This window comes from Phallusia mammillata, chromosome 2 (genome assembly GCF_965637545.1).
Source record: "Phallusia mammillata chromosome 2, kaPhaMamm4.hap1.1, whole genome shotgun sequence".
Classification (NCBI taxonomy): Eukaryota; Metazoa; Chordata; class Ascidiacea; order Phlebobranchia; family Ascidiidae; genus Phallusia; species Phallusia mammillata.
The window spans coordinates 12,982,502-13,000,439 of NC_137253.1; the positions used below are offsets into that span (position 1 = coordinate 12,982,502).

General features: G+C 38.6%; 3 protein-coding genes across 3 annotated transcripts; 2 read left to right on the plus strand and 1 right to left on the minus strand.

Annotated features, from left to right (window-relative positions):
* The first annotated feature begins 64 nt into the window (after positions 1–64).
* LOC145213989 (uncharacterized) lies at positions 65–2,305 on the plus strand. The gene is made up of 5 exons (XM_080082408.1): positions 65–641; positions 733–1,109; positions 1,322–1,637; positions 1,739–1,911; positions 2,014–2,305. The coding sequence occupies exons 1-5, from the start codon at positions 282–284 to the stop codon at positions 2,228–2,230; spliced, it is 1,443 nt and encodes a 480-aa protein (XP_079938534.1). The 5' UTR covers positions 65–281; the 3' UTR covers positions 2,231–2,305.
* Positions 1,960–3,435, minus strand: LOC145213990 (ribosome maturation protein SBDS-like). The gene has a single exon (XM_080082410.1). It carries the CDS (start codon positions 3,258–3,260, stop codon positions 2,505–2,507), a length of 756 nt encoding a protein of 251 aa, XP_079938536.1. The 5' UTR covers positions 3,261–3,435; the 3' UTR covers positions 1,960–2,504.
* Positions 3,436–3,707: 272 nt separating this feature from the next.
* LOC145213988 (heat shock factor protein 1-like) lies at positions 3,708–6,273 on the plus strand. Its single transcript, XM_080082407.1, has 2 exons — positions 3,708–4,040; positions 4,115–6,273. Exons 1-2 carry the CDS (start codon positions 4,008–4,010, stop codon positions 5,525–5,527), a joined length of 1,446 nt encoding a protein of 481 aa, XP_079938533.1. The 5' UTR covers positions 3,708–4,007; the 3' UTR covers positions 5,528–6,273.
* The last annotated feature ends 11,665 nt before the right edge of the window (positions 6,274–17,938 follow it).

The window sequence follows — 17,938 nt, forward strand, 5'->3', positions numbered from 1 at the left end:
TACTTCTATGATACCGGATTCAGTCAAGCGAAACGCATCTAGTCTGTGTGATAGATTTCAATTTACCTACTTCACAAATTGCTATCCCTATCTTATCAAAACCTTTTTTTGGTAGATGTTTTGAAAATAATCGTGAATGAAGAATATTAAACCTTAGTGTAGACTGCAATTTTGGCAAAAAAAGTTTTGCAGTGAAGAGAGAACGAAGACTAACGATTAACGAAGTCATCGATTGTCAGCGTTTTCTGATAGGCATCCTTGGTGTTTTACGAGTTACAATCATGTTACAAACCGAAGTTGGTCCAGTCGGAAAAGAAAGGCTTCGTGCTCTTTACCAGCAACAATTAAACCAGGAATACTGTGATATTGTGGTAAAGGTTGGAAAACAAAAATTTCATGCACATTCCTGTATTTTGGCTGCAGCCTCCCCAAAGCTGCATAATTTAATACAAAAAGGCTCAAAACAGACAAGAGCCAAGTCTACCAACCCAGCAAAGGAAATATGTTTAAAAATGTTTACACCAACAAGTTTTCTTCATTTGATTCCCTACTTTTATCTTGGTGCAATTGAATACAGTGGCTTATCTATGGATGACTTGCAATCCATCATGAAAAGTGCTAAATGGTGCAATTTTGATGAGGTCAGTTATTGAATCAATACACATTTAAATTATTTTTGTTTTTTGTAACACCAGAATATGTTAATGCAAGAATTCCTTGTACTTTTGACAGATTGTTTCTGAATGCAACAACTTGATTGAAAAGGAAACTAACACGGAGTCTATTAAAGATACACCAAAACAAAGCAGTGCATCCGAAATTACTGAAATCCTGTTAAAATGTGAATTTTGCGAAAGAAAGTTCAAAATGTCGGACTTATCATTATTTACTGACCATGTTGCTTCACATAACAACAAAACGACTGCCAGTCCACAGAAAGAAATTCAACTACCAGACAAAGAGACAAGTAAAACACAGTCAACAGAGTCAAACAGTAAAACCTCACCTCAAAACAAATCAAAGGGGATCATTCATTCCATTCTTGAAAATGCAAGTTCCGATTTGCAAACTGTAGTCTTGCAATATTCACCTACACCGTCTGATCATGGGTGTGTATATTTGTTCAAAGTTTGGCCAAAAGCAACATATTTAATGTTTTATAATACTAAGGTAATACAGGTGTTTGGAATTAATAAGATAACATGAATTGGGAACATACAAATCTTCAAAGAGTGAATAGGTTTTGCTAGATTGACCTTCTTTTGACATACATTATAATAGTTGTAGTTTGATGGTTGTGCATAAACTGCAACCCTTTTAGGTCCGAATATTCCAATGAGGATGAAATGTCTCCTGATGACAGTTGCAGTGTTAGTGGTATTTCTATCGTGTGCGAGTTTGATGATGACAGTGTGGACGCAGATAAAATCTCTAGGCGCAAACCAAGAAAGTCAAAGCCCCAAAAACTACCACGCAAGAAAACAAAAAAAATAACCAACATGCAGGGCAAAACTTGGTCTTGTCTTCTATGTCCAGATGAGTTGTTTTATAGGAAGAGGGATCAGGTCCTTCATGTAAGGCAAAATCATGGAGTGATCAAGCGGTTTTCATGTGACCATTGTGGCAAAGATTTTACAGTAAGTGTCTATTTTATTAGGTACCTCGAAAACAAGTTTTTTGTTTTTCCCCCCACAAACTTTGCCTTTCCAAAAACATTCTAAACATACAACTCATTTAGGCTGCAAGTCTGCTTAAAGCACATCTTCGCACTCACAGTCAAGAAAGAACAGATGTCTGTGTTGAATGTGGAAAGTGTTTTGCTGATAAAAAGAATTTGAAAGACCATTTACGTAAACATACTGGAGAAAAACCTTACCTCTGCACAGAATGCGGAAAGTCATTTACATTCAGGTCAATGTTCAATTTGGATCTTTGATAGTTGTTGTACTGTTGTATAAATAATGTAGTACCACTGTTTATTTCACCGAACAACAAAACAATTTTTCCATGCAGGCAGTCATTATATCGGCACATGAAATTTCATGAAGGGGAGAAACCACACACTTGTGAAATATGTGGAAAAGCTTTTGTGCTAAAACATAACTTGAAAGAACACCTCGATCGACATGAAAAGCACAACACTATAACATGCAAGCAATGTCAAGTCACTTTGCCCACTAAGGAAGATGCTGTTGCTCACTTAAAGACTTGCAGAATGTACATGCCATAATGACTTCAACCCAGCCATTTCCCTTCATGCTTTTTAATTGCCGTTTTTAGTATGTATTAAACTACAAAAACTGCACTTTTGTTGTATCATTAGTTGATCCATAATTGGTTAGAAGTTCCTCAATAGAAGAGACTTAGTGCCTTATTCGTTTCGCTCATGCTGCATTTCCTACAACTTGATACATGAAGATATAAATGTTTAATTGGAACAATTTATTGCAAAGATACTGCTAGATTTTCATATGTAGGTAAGGGCAGTTTGACATTAAAAAAGTTTACAGCATTTCCTCTTTTTCTTCCACCTCTTTCAAATTCAGCACTTCAACTTTTCCTTTGCCACGAGTTTCTTTACTTACCACTTCATCAATTTGGCGATAACAGCCCGGATCCACTAAGCAAACCATTTCAAGTCCGGAGGAAAACTCTTCATTTTCTACGGTTTTAATTAAAGTCTTCAGTTTTTCTTTGGTCTTTTTTGAATCTTTGCCAGGAAGGAAAAACCTTAACCTCATTTCAGCACGATTAATGGGAATTTTTTCCTTTAACATTTTAATAACTTGCAATGCTTGCTGCTTTGCATTGCGGTTAGGGTTTACTGAGTAATGGATGTCCTCTTTCATGGTCCTTTCAATAACGGTTACCGTGTAGGGACGTTTTGTGTCTGGATTAACACATTTATCAGCGACAATGGTGGCAATATCACGAAACATGGATTCCAACTGGTCATTTCGTTCCTTCTCGGAAACTTGCAGTTCCCCCTTAGCTAAAATTGCCACACATACTTCAGTTTGGTTTTCCGTGCCAAATGCGCTCATCATATCCTGCTTTTTTGCCATTTGGCCTTTGGAAACATTTGTGAAAACGTTGTGCGTTTGCAAGACTTCGTCGATGTCTTTTTCGGTTTTGTTACGCCATGACATTACTTTGTTTTTGTAACATGCAATTTCAAAACGTTTACCTCCCTTTTTCATCCGCACAATTGCGACGTTCGTCAAACGAACTTGATTAGTTGGAGTAAATATCAATGCCATGTCCAGTTTTCACATTTCCAGAAACAAAACAGTCAATTCTAGCAATTGCACGCCTCGATGAAACAAAACAACGTGAGAGAATAAGTTTTTTCCTCGCCAGTACAGTTTTGTTTAGGTAAAGAATTTGGGAATCCCAAGTTTTAAATTACACAAAAATCAAGAAGCACAGCCAATATTGAAATAATCACTTCAAAGCAGTGAAATAAGACATTTTTTTGCTACGCGTGTCGGTTTATTCCGCATAATTTGCTGCGGACTGCTGAGATGATTAAATAGCTTTACAAAGTATCGTTGTTCTTGTTTTCGAATTTCGACAAAAAACTTTTTTATATCACAAGTAGTAAAATTAAGCAACGGTATTAGATACAAGTACACTTCGGTGGGCTTTAAACTTGTACCAACTTAGTAAAGATTAAGTTTCGGTACGTGACAGGACTGCGCTGCGCCGGATAAGAGGGAATTGTTGCACAACAAATAATGGTAAAAACCGGAACGACAGCTGCAGCAGTTGGAGACATTTTGGTGACAGCTAAAAAAGGGCATGTCGTGCTAATGTGATTGCGAATATACAAGCAATTTAGTCCAATTTTAATCTTGTTCAGGTTTTGTGTCTTAGTTTGAAACGGCAGGGAATATTATATTGGAGATGTATCAATATCAATGCCTGTTGTTTCAAACTCGATTTTTTTTTTTAGTCACAAGTAATTACATAATTGACTTATGCTGTGATTTGGTCTAGAAATTACAATGTCGACTCATACTGACAAAATGGAAATGAAAGTAAGTGACTAGTTAATAATTTCTGATATTGTTAGTGTATAGTTATAGTTAAACATGTGATTTGAATTTTACAGATACCATCAATGCCAATTGCAAACTTGTCAGGATATGCAAACATGACTCCTACATTTCTTCTGAAATTGGTCAATTTGTTACAAGAACCAGAGTTTAACAAATATGTGTCCTGGAGTGAGGATGGACAGTCATTCATAGTGCGAGATCAAGCTGGATTTTCAAAACATGTTCTCCCAAAGTATTTTAAGCACAACAAATTTGCAAGCTTTGTTAGACAACTAAACATGTATGGCTTTCGGAAAGTTACCACTATTCAACAAGGTAGCTTGGACCTTCAGCAGGAATCAATTGAGTTTCTACATCCATTCTTTAAAAGGGATGAAGAAGGACTACTACAGTACATCAAGCGAAAGGTTACACAAACTAACAAGACTGAAGAACTGACAACAGTGCTTGATGACATGCATGACATCAAAAGCACACAATCAAATATTTCTGTACAGCTTTCAGAGCTTAAACGCGAAAACGAGGACCTATGGAGAGAGGTTGTGGCTCTAAGACAAAAGCATGCACACCAGCAAAAGGTGGTAAACCGGCTGATCCAGTTTCTAGTCAGTCTGGTTAAGCACCATGGTGGAGTTGGTATGAAAAGACCTTTACAGTTAATGATAGAAGCTGGAAGCGCTGATGAAGCCCCATTCCCGAAATTGTCAAGAACTGAGGAGGTTAATGATAACGCACTGGAACAAAATATTGCTTCGAATGTTGGATCAACATCTGAAGGACCTCTTATTACAGAACTTTTGTCAAACAAGCCAACAGCCTCAAAATCAGCTGGAACAGTTGAAAACTTTATCACCACTGACCAAACATATTCCACTGGTGCTGCCAGCAAACAGGACATGCCAAATTATATATCCAGTCCTGCAGATGCTTTTAGTCCAGATGCAAATGTAAACAGTGAAAACATTGACCAATTGGATACAAATTTGTCTGATAACTTTCTACCCACCAGTTCTTTTGCAACTAGTGCAGAAGACACAGACTCTCACACCGTAGATGATTTGTTGAAAGGCATTGTAGGTCCGGATGACAACTTGCCATCCCAAGAATCACAAAACCTTTTATCGACGCCAAACTCAAATCAGCTTGCATTATCAACTACAAGCCCACCACAAAAAATCCATTCAAACATTGATTTAATTGAGAATAATCTACACAGCATTAAGCGCAGACTTTCCAACAATCAACAAGTGAAGCTGGACTATGATTTGATCCAGGAACTGTTTAACAACTCTGTTGATATAACACCTTCCCCAAATGTGTTTGAACCCTCAGTACCTGCTGAACCAAGTGGCAATGAGCTGGTTCAATATACAGGCAACGAGTTTCTTCCTGCTGGTAGTGCTACTAATGATGATGATATTACTGTTGAAAACCTGGATGATTTCCTTTCTCTTTTGGAGGAGTAAAGAGAGCGAGTATGAGACTTGTTTAAACAGACTTGTAGACTTAAAAACAGACTTGTTTTTTTGGATGTGTTCAGCAAGTTTCTGCACCAATTTGAGTTTGTTTCATTTTAAGTGCACAATTTATCTTTTACACTGATGTTGTTACATTTCCTTGTGCCATGATGGTCACAGTAATTGTGTGCAAAAGTAATTTTATATGTTAGTCGATTGGCAAGCGTGTTTGACCTAATGTACAGATTTCACCGTCCTAAACACGAAGTGAACTAACTTATGTATTTTCAAAGTAACAGAAATATAGACCAAAATCAAAATAAACGTGCAACAAACCCAAGGAGAATAATTACAGCTGATATACGTTCATGTATACTTCCCTAAACCGAACTTTATCGGCGTCACCACATATAAAATCGGCTTTGCCGTCGCCATTCATATCTGCGATGGTTGCAACGTCTTGGTTGACGCACGTGGGGATTTTACCACTCCACTCCAGCTGGTTTGGAAAGCGACCATCAATCAGCAGGGTGACTTCCACAGTCCTGCAATGGACGTTTTGGTGACACATTTGCTTTGTGTGTTAGTTTACGTCGTTTTGTGCTTGTTTTTGTACAGGTTGTTACTGTTCCATAAGTGCCGCTGCGGCTACAAATTACGGTTTCGTTAAACAAGAAGAAACTACTCGTTTCATTTCATGTGATGTTGGCTGTACACAACCTCGGTTCAAAATATGGCTGTTGCTGTTTTTTCTACTGTTTGTGCAGGTTTTTTGACTTACATATAACTGGCAAGTCAACGTAAAGGGCTAAATTTCAGTCTCATTGTTCAGGTCTGTAAAAACGCTACCCTTGCATTAAACTGCAATTTTGTGTGGTTGCTGTTTGACTATGTGACATATATTAAAAATAGCGTACTTACCCATCTTTTTTACGGCATATAAGATCGTCGTATCCGTCCCCATTTACATCACCAACCAACCTTTGGCCTGGTGAGTTGACCAAAACACAAAACTGGGTTTGACCTTCCCAATCCAATCGTTTAAAGTTTCCGTCGTAGGAAGCAAGGTACAGTCGTCTGGTAAAACGTGAAACAGGTCTTACGGCGTGTGTGTCACATGTTTGGCCTTTATACTAAAATTCATATTCAACTCATCAATCAGTGTTGTCACAAAAAGTGTGAACTTTACAATGTTTTCAATAGTAATCACTTAAATGGGACATATTTTATTCGTCTTGCAAACAAACACCAGGCACAAGGGACACATCAGCTTAAACATGCTACTTTTTGAATAAATTGTGTATGCTGGCTATTTTTGGTAATCTCGGGAGCAATTAATTTGCCACAGGGGACACTGAAATAAGGCTATGTACTGTATAACAGCGGGCAATACCTTTCAAATACAACAGTAGCTAGCTTATTACGCTTACACATAAAAAACGTGATGGACGCTGGGCCCCGGGATTTTTTTACATCGTACTGTAGTGTTTCAGGTTTCAATTGTATAGTACATAATTTATGCCTGTCGATAAGTATGTTTCAAAATTTGCACCCTCTAGCAATTTGTTTTGCCGGTTCCTGATGGCAACTTTCTCGTAAATTTGGTTAACGTCTGCCCACTTTGAGACACCGAGTTCGTATGTACGGTGTAATCTCAATTGGCACTTACATCCAACCGTCCGGGTAAACGCATATGATGTCATCTCTTCGATCGCCGTTGAATTTTCCACTTAAGATTTCTCCGTTCATACACAACCAGTTGCTAGGGTACTTGGTGTCTCCAAACATTCCCGTGCTTCGACCCGAAACTGTGAAATCAACGATCAATGTTGAGCATTGAGCACGAAATTCTGCTAGTTTGGTCCAGCCCTAACAGTTCGTTTTCAACATCTTATGTAAATAATTGATTTAGGGATTTTAGGCAAAAATAAGCAAGCTGTTGCTGCCTGATATATAATGTAGAAAATTTTTTTTATGATGGGTGGAAGGTCATTTCGACGTTGGTTGTTTATAATAAAACTGCTGGATGAGCAATATCTGTTTATCAATGTAAAAGTTGGTTGCAGGATCTGATGCAAAAATAGCATGGCTAAGTATTATTTACCAAGAGTTGGATGGTGTTTTATTGGAACTTTAGTTAAGGACAACAACAAAAATCTACAAGTGTCATCCAGCTTAACACGGAGTTTGTAAAATCTATTATCATGTGGTGTCGCCGGGTATTTTTAGGCTAAAAATAATTTTGATGTTAATGTTGCTTAAATTATTTAAGGCAAAATAACATTAGTCGAAGACGCGCTTTGTATGTACGATCAATTATTAATTATACTCCAATTCTATAAACGATCATCCTGAGATTCCTGACAGCTACTGTATGCAAGTGCAGTTATTAAATTACAGTGAAGTGGTGTTATATAAGTCAGTGGTGAAAGTAACCTTTTTTTCCAAAACGAAGTTCCACAAGAGTTGTAAGGCGATAACAAGTAGCCTTATACCGGATATATCACAAATCTATACATAAAATCCCTGCATCTTCTTATTCAAGTAAGTTCTATACAATATTTTGTCCCAGTAATGCTTTTTGTGTTACTTACAAGCGTTCAACTTGTTGTTTTTATACTTGTGACTTCAGGATAAATAGGATTGTTCTGGAAAGAAAATTACTCTCTTCACTGGTCATAGTTATACTGACCTTTGGCACGTCCACTTGGGTCATCTGCACATTTTATGTGGGTTTCATCATATTCCATACTATCGCCAGGACATCCAACAGAGTTTCGTCCCTTGCTGTTTACACATTTGCGGTATCGTATGCATTTCTTATTGTTTTCTTTCAGCATCCATGCTCCCCACGGCGACCATGTCACATTCACTGAGCGAGGGGTAAAGATGTGCAAATTGGACCACATGAAGCAATTTGAAACTTTGTTACTCGCAACCATAGGCGTCGATTTTTTAATTGTTTGCAAATTTTTTAGGGGTCAACCGCCAATTAAAAATATTTAGGCACCTAGTTAATGTTAGAAACGGCCCAAATAGTGGTTATATGTCATTCAAAGCATTTTAGTGCAGAGTTGCAAGCGGGCCCGAAATCTGAGCCCGAACCCGGCCCGAACCCGAAAGTATAAGCCCGAAGCCCGACCCGAACCCGAAACGTTTTTGAGAAGCCCGTTTAGGCCCGAAATTTTGATTGACAGGTCTATCCACGAAAGCCTTGCAACAAAGTATGAGAAAGAAAAAAAGAGAAAAGACAACAAACACAATGAACAATAGTAGACAATGGGGTAAACAATACGTTTTAGACCAGGGTGGGCATTCGATCAAAGCGAGAGAATTGTTACTAAAAAATGACGGAAACGGAACGTAAAGTCAGGCCCGTTTTGAGCCCGTTTTCTGACAAATACCTAAGCCCGAACCCGGCCCGAACCCGGCCCGAACCCGGCCCGAACCCGAACCCGGCCCGAAAAGCCCGGCCCGACTTGCAACTCTGTTTTAGTGATCACTTAAAAACTCAGTACCAAACAAATTCTATAATGTAGGCTAAATAGCATATAGCTTCTAGGCCAAGCACGGATCCCCTTGTTGTCGTCTGGCCCATATCCTAAAACCCAAACAATTCGCATAATTTAACACAAATCTTATTACATAAACTCACGTCCATATCCCTCGCATTGGTATCGGCGATTAATAAGAACTTTGTCAGTTTCTTGCAAACCCGTAAAGAAATCATCTGGATTTTCGCCCCTGATTTTGAGGCCGCTTTTTCCTGATATTGTTGCCACATCTTCTTTATTTGAAAAGGCGTTAAAGGCGAAATGCATGATCGATTTGGTGTTGTATTCAACCTCTAGGTCTAAAGCCTCTGCTGGACTCAGTTTGGTAAAAGCTCCTTCATAACCTGAGAATGATAGAAAACGGTCGATGGATATTAAAGCATAGTTGCTTGGTCACACTTCCCAGTAGACATTTAAACGCTTTTTGACCACAAAATAGCCTTAACGTTTAATATGACGTGTCAGCGGCACAAAACTTCAAGTAGGTATTTCTTGTTTTAAAAATGCGTTCGGTTAGTATCATCTTTTTATAGCTGCTTGGACCTGTACCTGTTTGGCAATGTTAAATGTAAATGTGCCATAGGAATTTTGTATTTAACAGGACTTGTGCCACATAGACTTTGGCAAACTAATTTGCAATTGATATTATTCAACAGGTGAAAAAACACCATTTAAAATAGTTTTTTCAAGCCTATTCGGTGGCAATTATGTCAATTTCGTTGTGAAAGCTTACCGGGTTGAATGTTGTTTTCGTGGATGGTGATGTAAGTGTCCCGATCTGGTCTGGTGTGCTCGTGGTGGAATCCCAACACATGCATTACAAGATGTTGGATAGCTGGTGCTCCCGTGCAAAGTTCCTCATTAATGTTGAGTACGTTTGTATCTGGGTTGCGGCCAAACGATGCGCTAAAATACAAACGTTAGGATTAGACGCTTCACAGCAGTGGTTCTCATCTAGCTTTAGGCAAACGTGATCCAACTGCAGGCACAATATTTTTGTTGGCCCGCGAAAGACCAACGTTTGATTGACAACAATAAATTTTGTTTTCAATGTTTTAAAATGTGAGGATGAAATGATACGAAATACTGCAAAATCTCCTATTGCGACCCATGACAAGGCATTTTATGTGTAGTAAAGGGTTCAGTGCTAGTATATACTAGATGTCTTTACTTCCACTATGTTCAATTGAAAACTTGAAACAGTAATGTGTCGCGAACTAAGAACCGAGCATCGTCATATGGTATTCGGTGGTACTGGGTATCGACGTTTGACAAATCTGCTGAACATAACATAACGATGGACAACGTTTAAGCAACGACTAGACAACCGTTAATAATTTCTTGTCACAACTAGCTTTTGCATTGGTCAGAATCGGTAACATTTTGACATAACCCGTTCTTAGTCATTTTGCATCCAGAGCACAAAGAAGTAGCTTTTGTACTTGTTTTTTCTGACCACACGTTTTTACATAAGCTAATGTTAAGATAGCCTTAAAATATACGAATCCCGAGAGTTATCAACCGACCTGCATTTTGATGCGTTCTGTATGAGAATATGCTGCTCCTCGAACGTAACATCCACAAAGTCTAGGCAAGTTTCACGTGAAAACTCTGCCAATGCGCTTCGTACAAGTAGTTTAGAATCGTTGCCTGTCAAATAACAACGCGTTAGTGGATTTGTCATGCAAAGTTTACAGTTTTTTTACCAAATGTTGTAGCGAAGCGGATGGGAATTCTGTGTCTCATTCCAATCTTGTTTTGATCCCAAATCTTATGAACTTCGAGCGTCTCAAGAACTTCAATGGAGTCTGATGTTCCATCAAACATCTATAAATATAAAGACAAGTAGCAGAAGTGCTGTAGGCTGTAATTGGGTTGAAACAGTGCAGAAAAGCGTTTTCTTGTCCCAAACCAGTGTTTCCCAAAGTAAAGTGCGTGATACAAACGGGACTAGGATATTTTTTTTCGGGAGGACTAGCTCTCAACCATTGTTGTGATTTGCCCATCTCGTTTTTCTCTTATATAGGTAGTGGGAATTTTAGACTTTTTGAGCGGAAACGAAGCCAAATTCTTTTTTTTTAAATAACGTTTTTATATTACTAGATGAGGGACAAGAAGGATTTATTAAGTAATTATTTAGAGCATGGACAGAGAAAATAGGTAAACTCTGCGTTAAACTATATGTAAAACACAAAACTTTACAAAAACGACTGACTATCATCCAACCTTAAGGACAGTTTCAACTTCGTCGGATTGGAACTGAACATCTCCCTGGAAAGCTCCAGTTTCCTTGCATGTGCAATCTACAGGACATTCTTTATCATCTGTGCGAAATCCAAGCGGACACTGGTTCGAACACTTTCCGACCTTGAACTTGCAGTGACGAACTTGAGAATAAATTTTGGAATTAGAGGTCTGTGCCGTTTGCTGCGACAAGCCCTTGTAGTTTAGAAAAGGTTTTCGGAGCATGTTTTGTCTGCATGGTATGGATTTGAATTTGCGTGCGAGTAACGGGGTGCAAATACTGATATAAAATACTGGTGCATACTTAAAAACAGGAAAACTAACTGGGCTGACTTCCCTGACTTCGGCGGCAGTGTTTCACAAAATATGTTTCCTTTTTTGTCAATTGGGAAAGGGTTAGAGCAGTGGTTCCCAAACATTTTTCTTTTAAGGCGCATTTTAGAAAAAACAAAAATTATTTGGCGCACTTCGAACATTTGAATAAAAATATATTTGAATTTTTTTATTTCAGTTTAAAATGGCACAGTAAATTAGCTGACAAAGGCACTAACTATGAGGTCATAAAGCCGATGTACAGGTCACTCTCATATTTAAATAGCCTAGTTGAACATCTCAGAGACGTGGAGCATGTTGGCCTAGTAGTCTAAACATAGTTTGGGAACCACTGGGTTAGAGTCAGGGTCAGAGTTTGGGTTAGGTTTGAATGACTTCATCATTCTGTGTCCGTAATGTTTTTACATTTAAAATACCCAGCTAAGTAGCTAGTTTTTGGCGTAAACCTCGACATATAAGGTCTCGTCAGTGGAGCTGGTGACGAGAGATGGGCAGTTTTGACCATTTCAGCGATCCAACGGCACTTTACACTAGCCAATACGGATGATCTCTCGTAACCAGTTGCACTGATGAAACCGTTTAGGTCGAAACAGTGTGCACTGGCTGCAGTATAGAATGTATCGTTGTGGTAAATTGAAGGATATACATACGCCCACAGAAATTGACTGCGACTGGGTCAGGTGCGACCTCCAACGGTACCCCTGTTCGAGCTGATTCGCTGATGTTTTTGCAAACTCCTCCAGGTGATGGTTGGTCTGTTTTAATATAATTGACAATGTTGAAACAAAAAAAGCAACCTATATGTTTGTGCTTTGAAAAAAAAAACGCCTAAAACAAACACACGTTTACCAAAATGTTCATATTTAGCCGATACGGCCTTTGTTCTATCGCCAGCTGCACTGATGAGACCTAATAGATCGAAACAGTGTTCAGCTTACTTGTTTTCATTTGGTTTGATACAATACCAAAACGCAGTGCACATGTGCAACAAAAAATGGCATGTACCAAACGTCAGGGAAAATGTTCTCAGCCTCTGGACTTTTAAAGCACTTTTTAATGTATAGTTTTTTGCGAAACATGGAAAAACAACTACTTTCTAAAATTAGACATGGACTGAAATAAACACCAACCTATCACACATAAATGTGCATTGTTACGCAATTACGAAAGAACAATGCGTGCACGACTTTCAAATGTAGCCTATACATTTTTAAATGCCTAAAGTTTTTATTTCTAAAAAAATGTACAGCCTATAAACTCACTTGCAATGGCTACTCCAATCAAAACACAACCAATTATTATGAGGCTTGCTCCGAACAGAAAGATTAGGACCTTTGTAGGTGGAACTCGTACAGAAGGAAATTTTATGGATTGAACTGAGATAAAAAAGTAGTATTTTATAATAATTTGTAGCTCAATTAAGGAAACAAGACGTACTTATACGCAACTGTGAAACTCTAATCCAAATTGAGCACAGTTTTCACATGAAAACAAACTAACCTTTGTTAGGTACAGAAGTACCAGAAGGTTTAGCTTCTTCTATTTCTGGAACTGGAATTGAAGTAGAAGGTTTAACTTCTTCTATTTCCGGAACTGGAATTGAAGTATCCATCTTTCTATTTGTACAAAACTGTATACGTAAAGTTTGTTATACTTGGGTTCTAAAACCATACATCAAGGTCTTGGACTCAAACCAAATCACAACTAAGCGCCACCAACAACAATACTTTTACAGACACGACAATTTCACATTCTTATAGTTATAACGTTAAAGTCTATTATTGCAATCTTTTGAAACTTAGGACAACATTGCATGGAAAAATACTAAGAAAACTGTTGCAATCATTTAATTACTTTTTTAGGGTACATAGAATATGATATGATTGATAGACATTAGAAAAATTAAAACTCAACCCTCGTGTCGGCTTAAATTATTTTCGTTTCCCAACGATTGATCATGTGTTTATGTGAATGGGATTGTGTCGGTAGGCCAAGGTAATGAAACCATCAAGCAAATCTTGCATTGCGTAAATCAGACGCCTTGTTCTGACTGCACAAGTGTACGGTGGAGTGCTTGCCAACTAAGGTAGGCCTACCATATTTCCATCCCCCAAAAGGAGGACATATTGTCATAAAAAACATGAAAAATGGTTCAAGGCTCGCCCCAAAATAAAAGCCTCAAAAATTAGACGTTATAGAATAGTTTGGATAAAGTTTAACGTTTATCAGATAAAATAAGCTTGTATTTTCAAAAAATGTAAAATCTATCTGTATTAAAATAAGCTGAAGATGTATATATCTGGCTGTTTTCAAAGGCATACTTGTCACATATGTATTTGGTAAATCAGAAATTGTTGATAAAAGAGGACATTTGGGCACTTTTTCTTGTCCTCGGAGAACAAATTGTTTTTTGTTAAAAAGGAGGACATGTCCTCCAAAAAGAGGACGTATGGTAGGCCTAAACTAAGGCAAGTTGTTTACGACTGCGAAACAAATGTTATATTCAGTAATTTTGAAACAAAAACAGACAGACGCTTTGCGGTCGTCATAGCGAAAAGGTTGTGCACCCCTGGCCTAAACTAACAATGTGCTTTTTTGACTTTTAGGTTGTCTACCGGTATAGGCAAAAAAAGTCGGGTTTAAAGCCATGTTTGTTTGTGTTTGTTTAAGCAGGGCTAATATTAATGACACAACGGAACCATGGGCGTCCGCAGGAAAAAATACAGGGGAGGGCAATACTATCGTCACATCGCCGTTCGATAAACGGTATTTCAGAACAAAAATCATCTGACAGTGATACTCATTCTTGCCAATCCCAATGTAGCACAGTAGTGCAATAAACACAATATTAACTATCACTGAAGTATGGGGCACACGACGTTGTCGCCAAATTATTAAAGTTTTTTGTAGCTTGTAGGTCGAAGTGTTTTAGATTGTCATAACAAGTATATAATATAGCTTGGGCCTACTTGCAGTTATGTTGCACATTTTTAATTTTGTTTTTGACTGACAAACAGTATAGCCTATTATCGCTGTTTTTCGGTTGCTGAATTATAACCACAAAACCTTTATCGCCACGAGCCTGTCAACATCGCCGATGATGACCATCTATTCTACTGTGTCGTTTTTTTAACTCTTATAACAAACGAACGATGCATTTCGTTCGTTTTGAATTGTGTATATTTATAGACTGCCAACAATAGATGTTTCCCCATAGCCTACGCTTCAGTGAGATTGTCGATGCGCAGAAGAATATTGCTATTGGCTGCTGGCGTCAGCTGATGTCCCCGTAACCTGCAGGAAGTCACAAAGCAATTCAGTTTCAGTTCCCATTTTGCCTTTCCTGAAGTCTAGACTCGTGTTTAAAGGGTAGGTGTCAGATTGTTAAAAGGTATTTAGCATTTTAGTGTTATATTTTCCCGGTAGCATATAATACAAATTATAATACATGAGGTCAAAATTACAACCTATTTGTACTTTAAATTGTTTGTTGCATAAGTTTGTTGTTGTTTAAAAGTTGTAAAAAGTGGTAATGCATATCTGTACGATCCTTGTCCACTGTTGGTTGTGACAATACAGGTGTACAATTGAGTTTTCATGTGTAGAACTGTAGTCTAACTGAAGTTGCACCGCTATTGCTGCTTGACGATGGCAGCAGTAATAGTCAGAGCTTTATCATGGTTTATGTGTAAATTGAAAATTAGCATTTTACGTATGCTTTTAAATACATAACGTAGAGTGATTCGAACGATTACTTCCTGGGACCCTGTTCGCTAGAAAAGCTACATGCATTTTGTAACAAAAACCATACAATATGGTCTCTTTTTTAGACTACCATGGAAGGTTGCAAAGGTGAACATGACACTGAAGCTCTAGGTGCTGTTGCATCTGACCCTAGCCTAATGTCAGAACATGGTGATGTTGAACCCATCTCTAGTTCAGCCAGAGTGGGTGAAGGTCTGTCTTCTAACAGTTTTACCCTACGACGGGAAAATGATGAAGGGAATCAACGCAATTTGTCCCAGGAACAGCTTGATGTTGCGCCACAGGCTAGTTTAACCCGTGATCCAGCAGAAGATGATGTCCATCCGAACAGTCCAGCATATGGTCTGGATGATAATCCTCCAGCCAGTTCCGCCCATAACTTGGTTGACGATGTCCCTTTAACTAGTTCAACACATGATGTTGTCGCTCCAACCAGTTCATCCCATGGTTCGACGTATGTTCCCCAGCCCAATACAAGTCCTGGTGGTATGGGTGGTTTGGCAACCCAAAGCGGTTTACCCGATGGATCAACAGTTTCAAATGCCGAAATTTATAACATGGTAAGAAAACATACGCTTGTAGTTTCCAGGAGGCAGTAAAGAAATTCGATGTTATGTTTCAGGAAGGCGAATCACGATTTGGGGACACAAACGTTCATACAACTGGGCCAGTGTTTAACGCGCCAATATACATAACATTTGAGCAACATACAACGGTGCAGCAAACACCAGAACAACCTCATTGCTCATCGACATCGGTTGTTTTCTCTCCGTGTCTTGAGGAAACCTCGCCTAAATTACCAGCGTCGGTGGCAGCAACAACATTGCCCCCCGCTACTAGGAGTTCTTCTTCCTATGTTCCAACACAGGTCCATACTGAGCCAAAGAACTTCGGTACTACCCATGGCACACAGCAAAATGTGACGACTTCTCAAAGTACACTACCGCAGACGGCAATATCTGTCAAAACTACACCAAACGACAAATGTAAGTTTCTTGTGGTTATAGGAATATGAGAGTCAATAGTATAGTAACTAGTTGTTGCTGGAGTTTGGAAATATTCTGAAAAGCTTGGGTTATATTTTGGTTTTCGAAATTACTGTGTAGGCCTATTCGATTTATTTTTTTTAATTTGGCCTATAGGCCTATTCGATTTAAATTTTGTTGAATGTTTTTTTTCCACGTGCAATGGGGTAAATTTATTGGTCTGCTTTGCTTACAGGCAGTCAACTTAAGGTGTTACTCAAGGAGAAGGTTAGAACTAACGCCAATGAAGAATCGACTTTGGCAGAGTTTCTACCCCAACCAATTCCACCTGTTCACCTATCCAAAGTAAGCAAGCCACAACAGGTTGAAGATGAGTTCCAAATGCAAGGACATTACCACCGCAGAGAAGATCTTGACAAAATGTACAAACGACCAGATAGTGACATCACATCGGAAGAAATGTTTCCTTCGGCCAGAAGTAGAGCAATTCATGAGGCAAATCGAAAGTTTGGCACCAATGAGACGAGAGCCAAACAACATTATGTCGAGAAACATGGAAACGTAATAGCCGTTGTCGGACAGGCTGGCATAGGGAAGACAACTTCTGCAAAACAGTGGGCCTTACAAGCACTAGATCGTCAGCTTTTTGGAAGTGTATCTTTTATTTTTTACATTCCTGTCAGACTTCTTAACTTTATCGCTAAGATGACTTTTCTCCAGTTTCTCGTCTCTACTATGTTGCCCGAGTGGTCATGTACTTCAGACGAGGCAAAACACATTCTTAGTGTGATATTGGATGATCCATGTGTTTTGCTTATTTTTGATGGTTTGGATGAAGCCAATTTCCTGTCCTTTGGCGGAGTGGTTTCTCCACCTTTGGTTTTGTTTGAGTCCAAAGCAGAAAACTATTTAAAGCATTTAGCGGGTGGTAACCTGCTCCCCCGAGCTCGAAAAATCTTTACATCACGACCAGCTCAACTGTACAAGCTTCATCCGGCATTTCGCCCCAAGTTTATCGTTGAGATACTTGGATTAACTCCACTGTCACAAGAAGTACTTGGGCAAAAAATGTGTGGCTCCAAATACGATGAGATCAAAAGAAAACTTACTCAAAACAGTAACGTGTTTGCATACTGCTATGTCCCTGTCAATTATATTTTAACTCTCAACTACTTGATGAATTACAATGGAGATATTGAATTTGTTTCCCTTACTCGAGTTCTTTCTTTCACGTGTGGGCAATATGCCGTAACGGACCATCTGAAGGGGCAGGAATGTGAATTCGATAAATTGTCAAAACTGGCCTGGGTTGGGTTTCTAAATAGAACAGTGGTTTTTTATTTTAAAGACTTCAAAAATGCTCAAATCAATGACTCCACAGCTGACGCATTTTTGAAAGTATCAGTGGTCAGGAAAGTTAATCTTAAGCTGACAATTTTGGATGGCCACAAACTGCGCTATTTCTCTCATCTCATATGGCAAGAATTTTTTGCTGCCGTCTACCTGATGATGATCATGCCTTTGGATGAGTTCAAACT

Coding starts and splice junctions, on each gene's coding strand:
- LOC145213988 (XM_080082407.1), top strand. CDS start 4,008: ATGTCGACTCATACTGACAAAATGGAAATGAAA. Junction 4,041..4,114: donor CTGACAAAATGGAAATGAAA/GTAAGTGACTAG, acceptor TGAATTTTACAG/ATACCATCAATGCCAATTGC.
- LOC145213989 (XM_080082408.1), top strand. CDS start 282: ATGTTACAAACCGAAGTTGGTCCAGTCGGAAAAGAAAGGCTTCGTGCT. Junction 642..732: donor AATGGTGCAATTTTGATGAG/GTCAGTTATTGA, acceptor TACTTTTGACAG/ATTGTTTCTGAATGCAACAA. Junction 1,638..1,738: donor ATTGTGGCAAAGATTTTACA/GTAAGTGTCTAT, acceptor CAACTCATTTAG/GCTGCAAGTCTGCTTAAAGC.
- LOC145213990 (XM_080082410.1), bottom strand. CDS start 3,260: ATGGCATTGATATTTACTCCAACTAATCAAGTTCGTTTGACGAACGTC.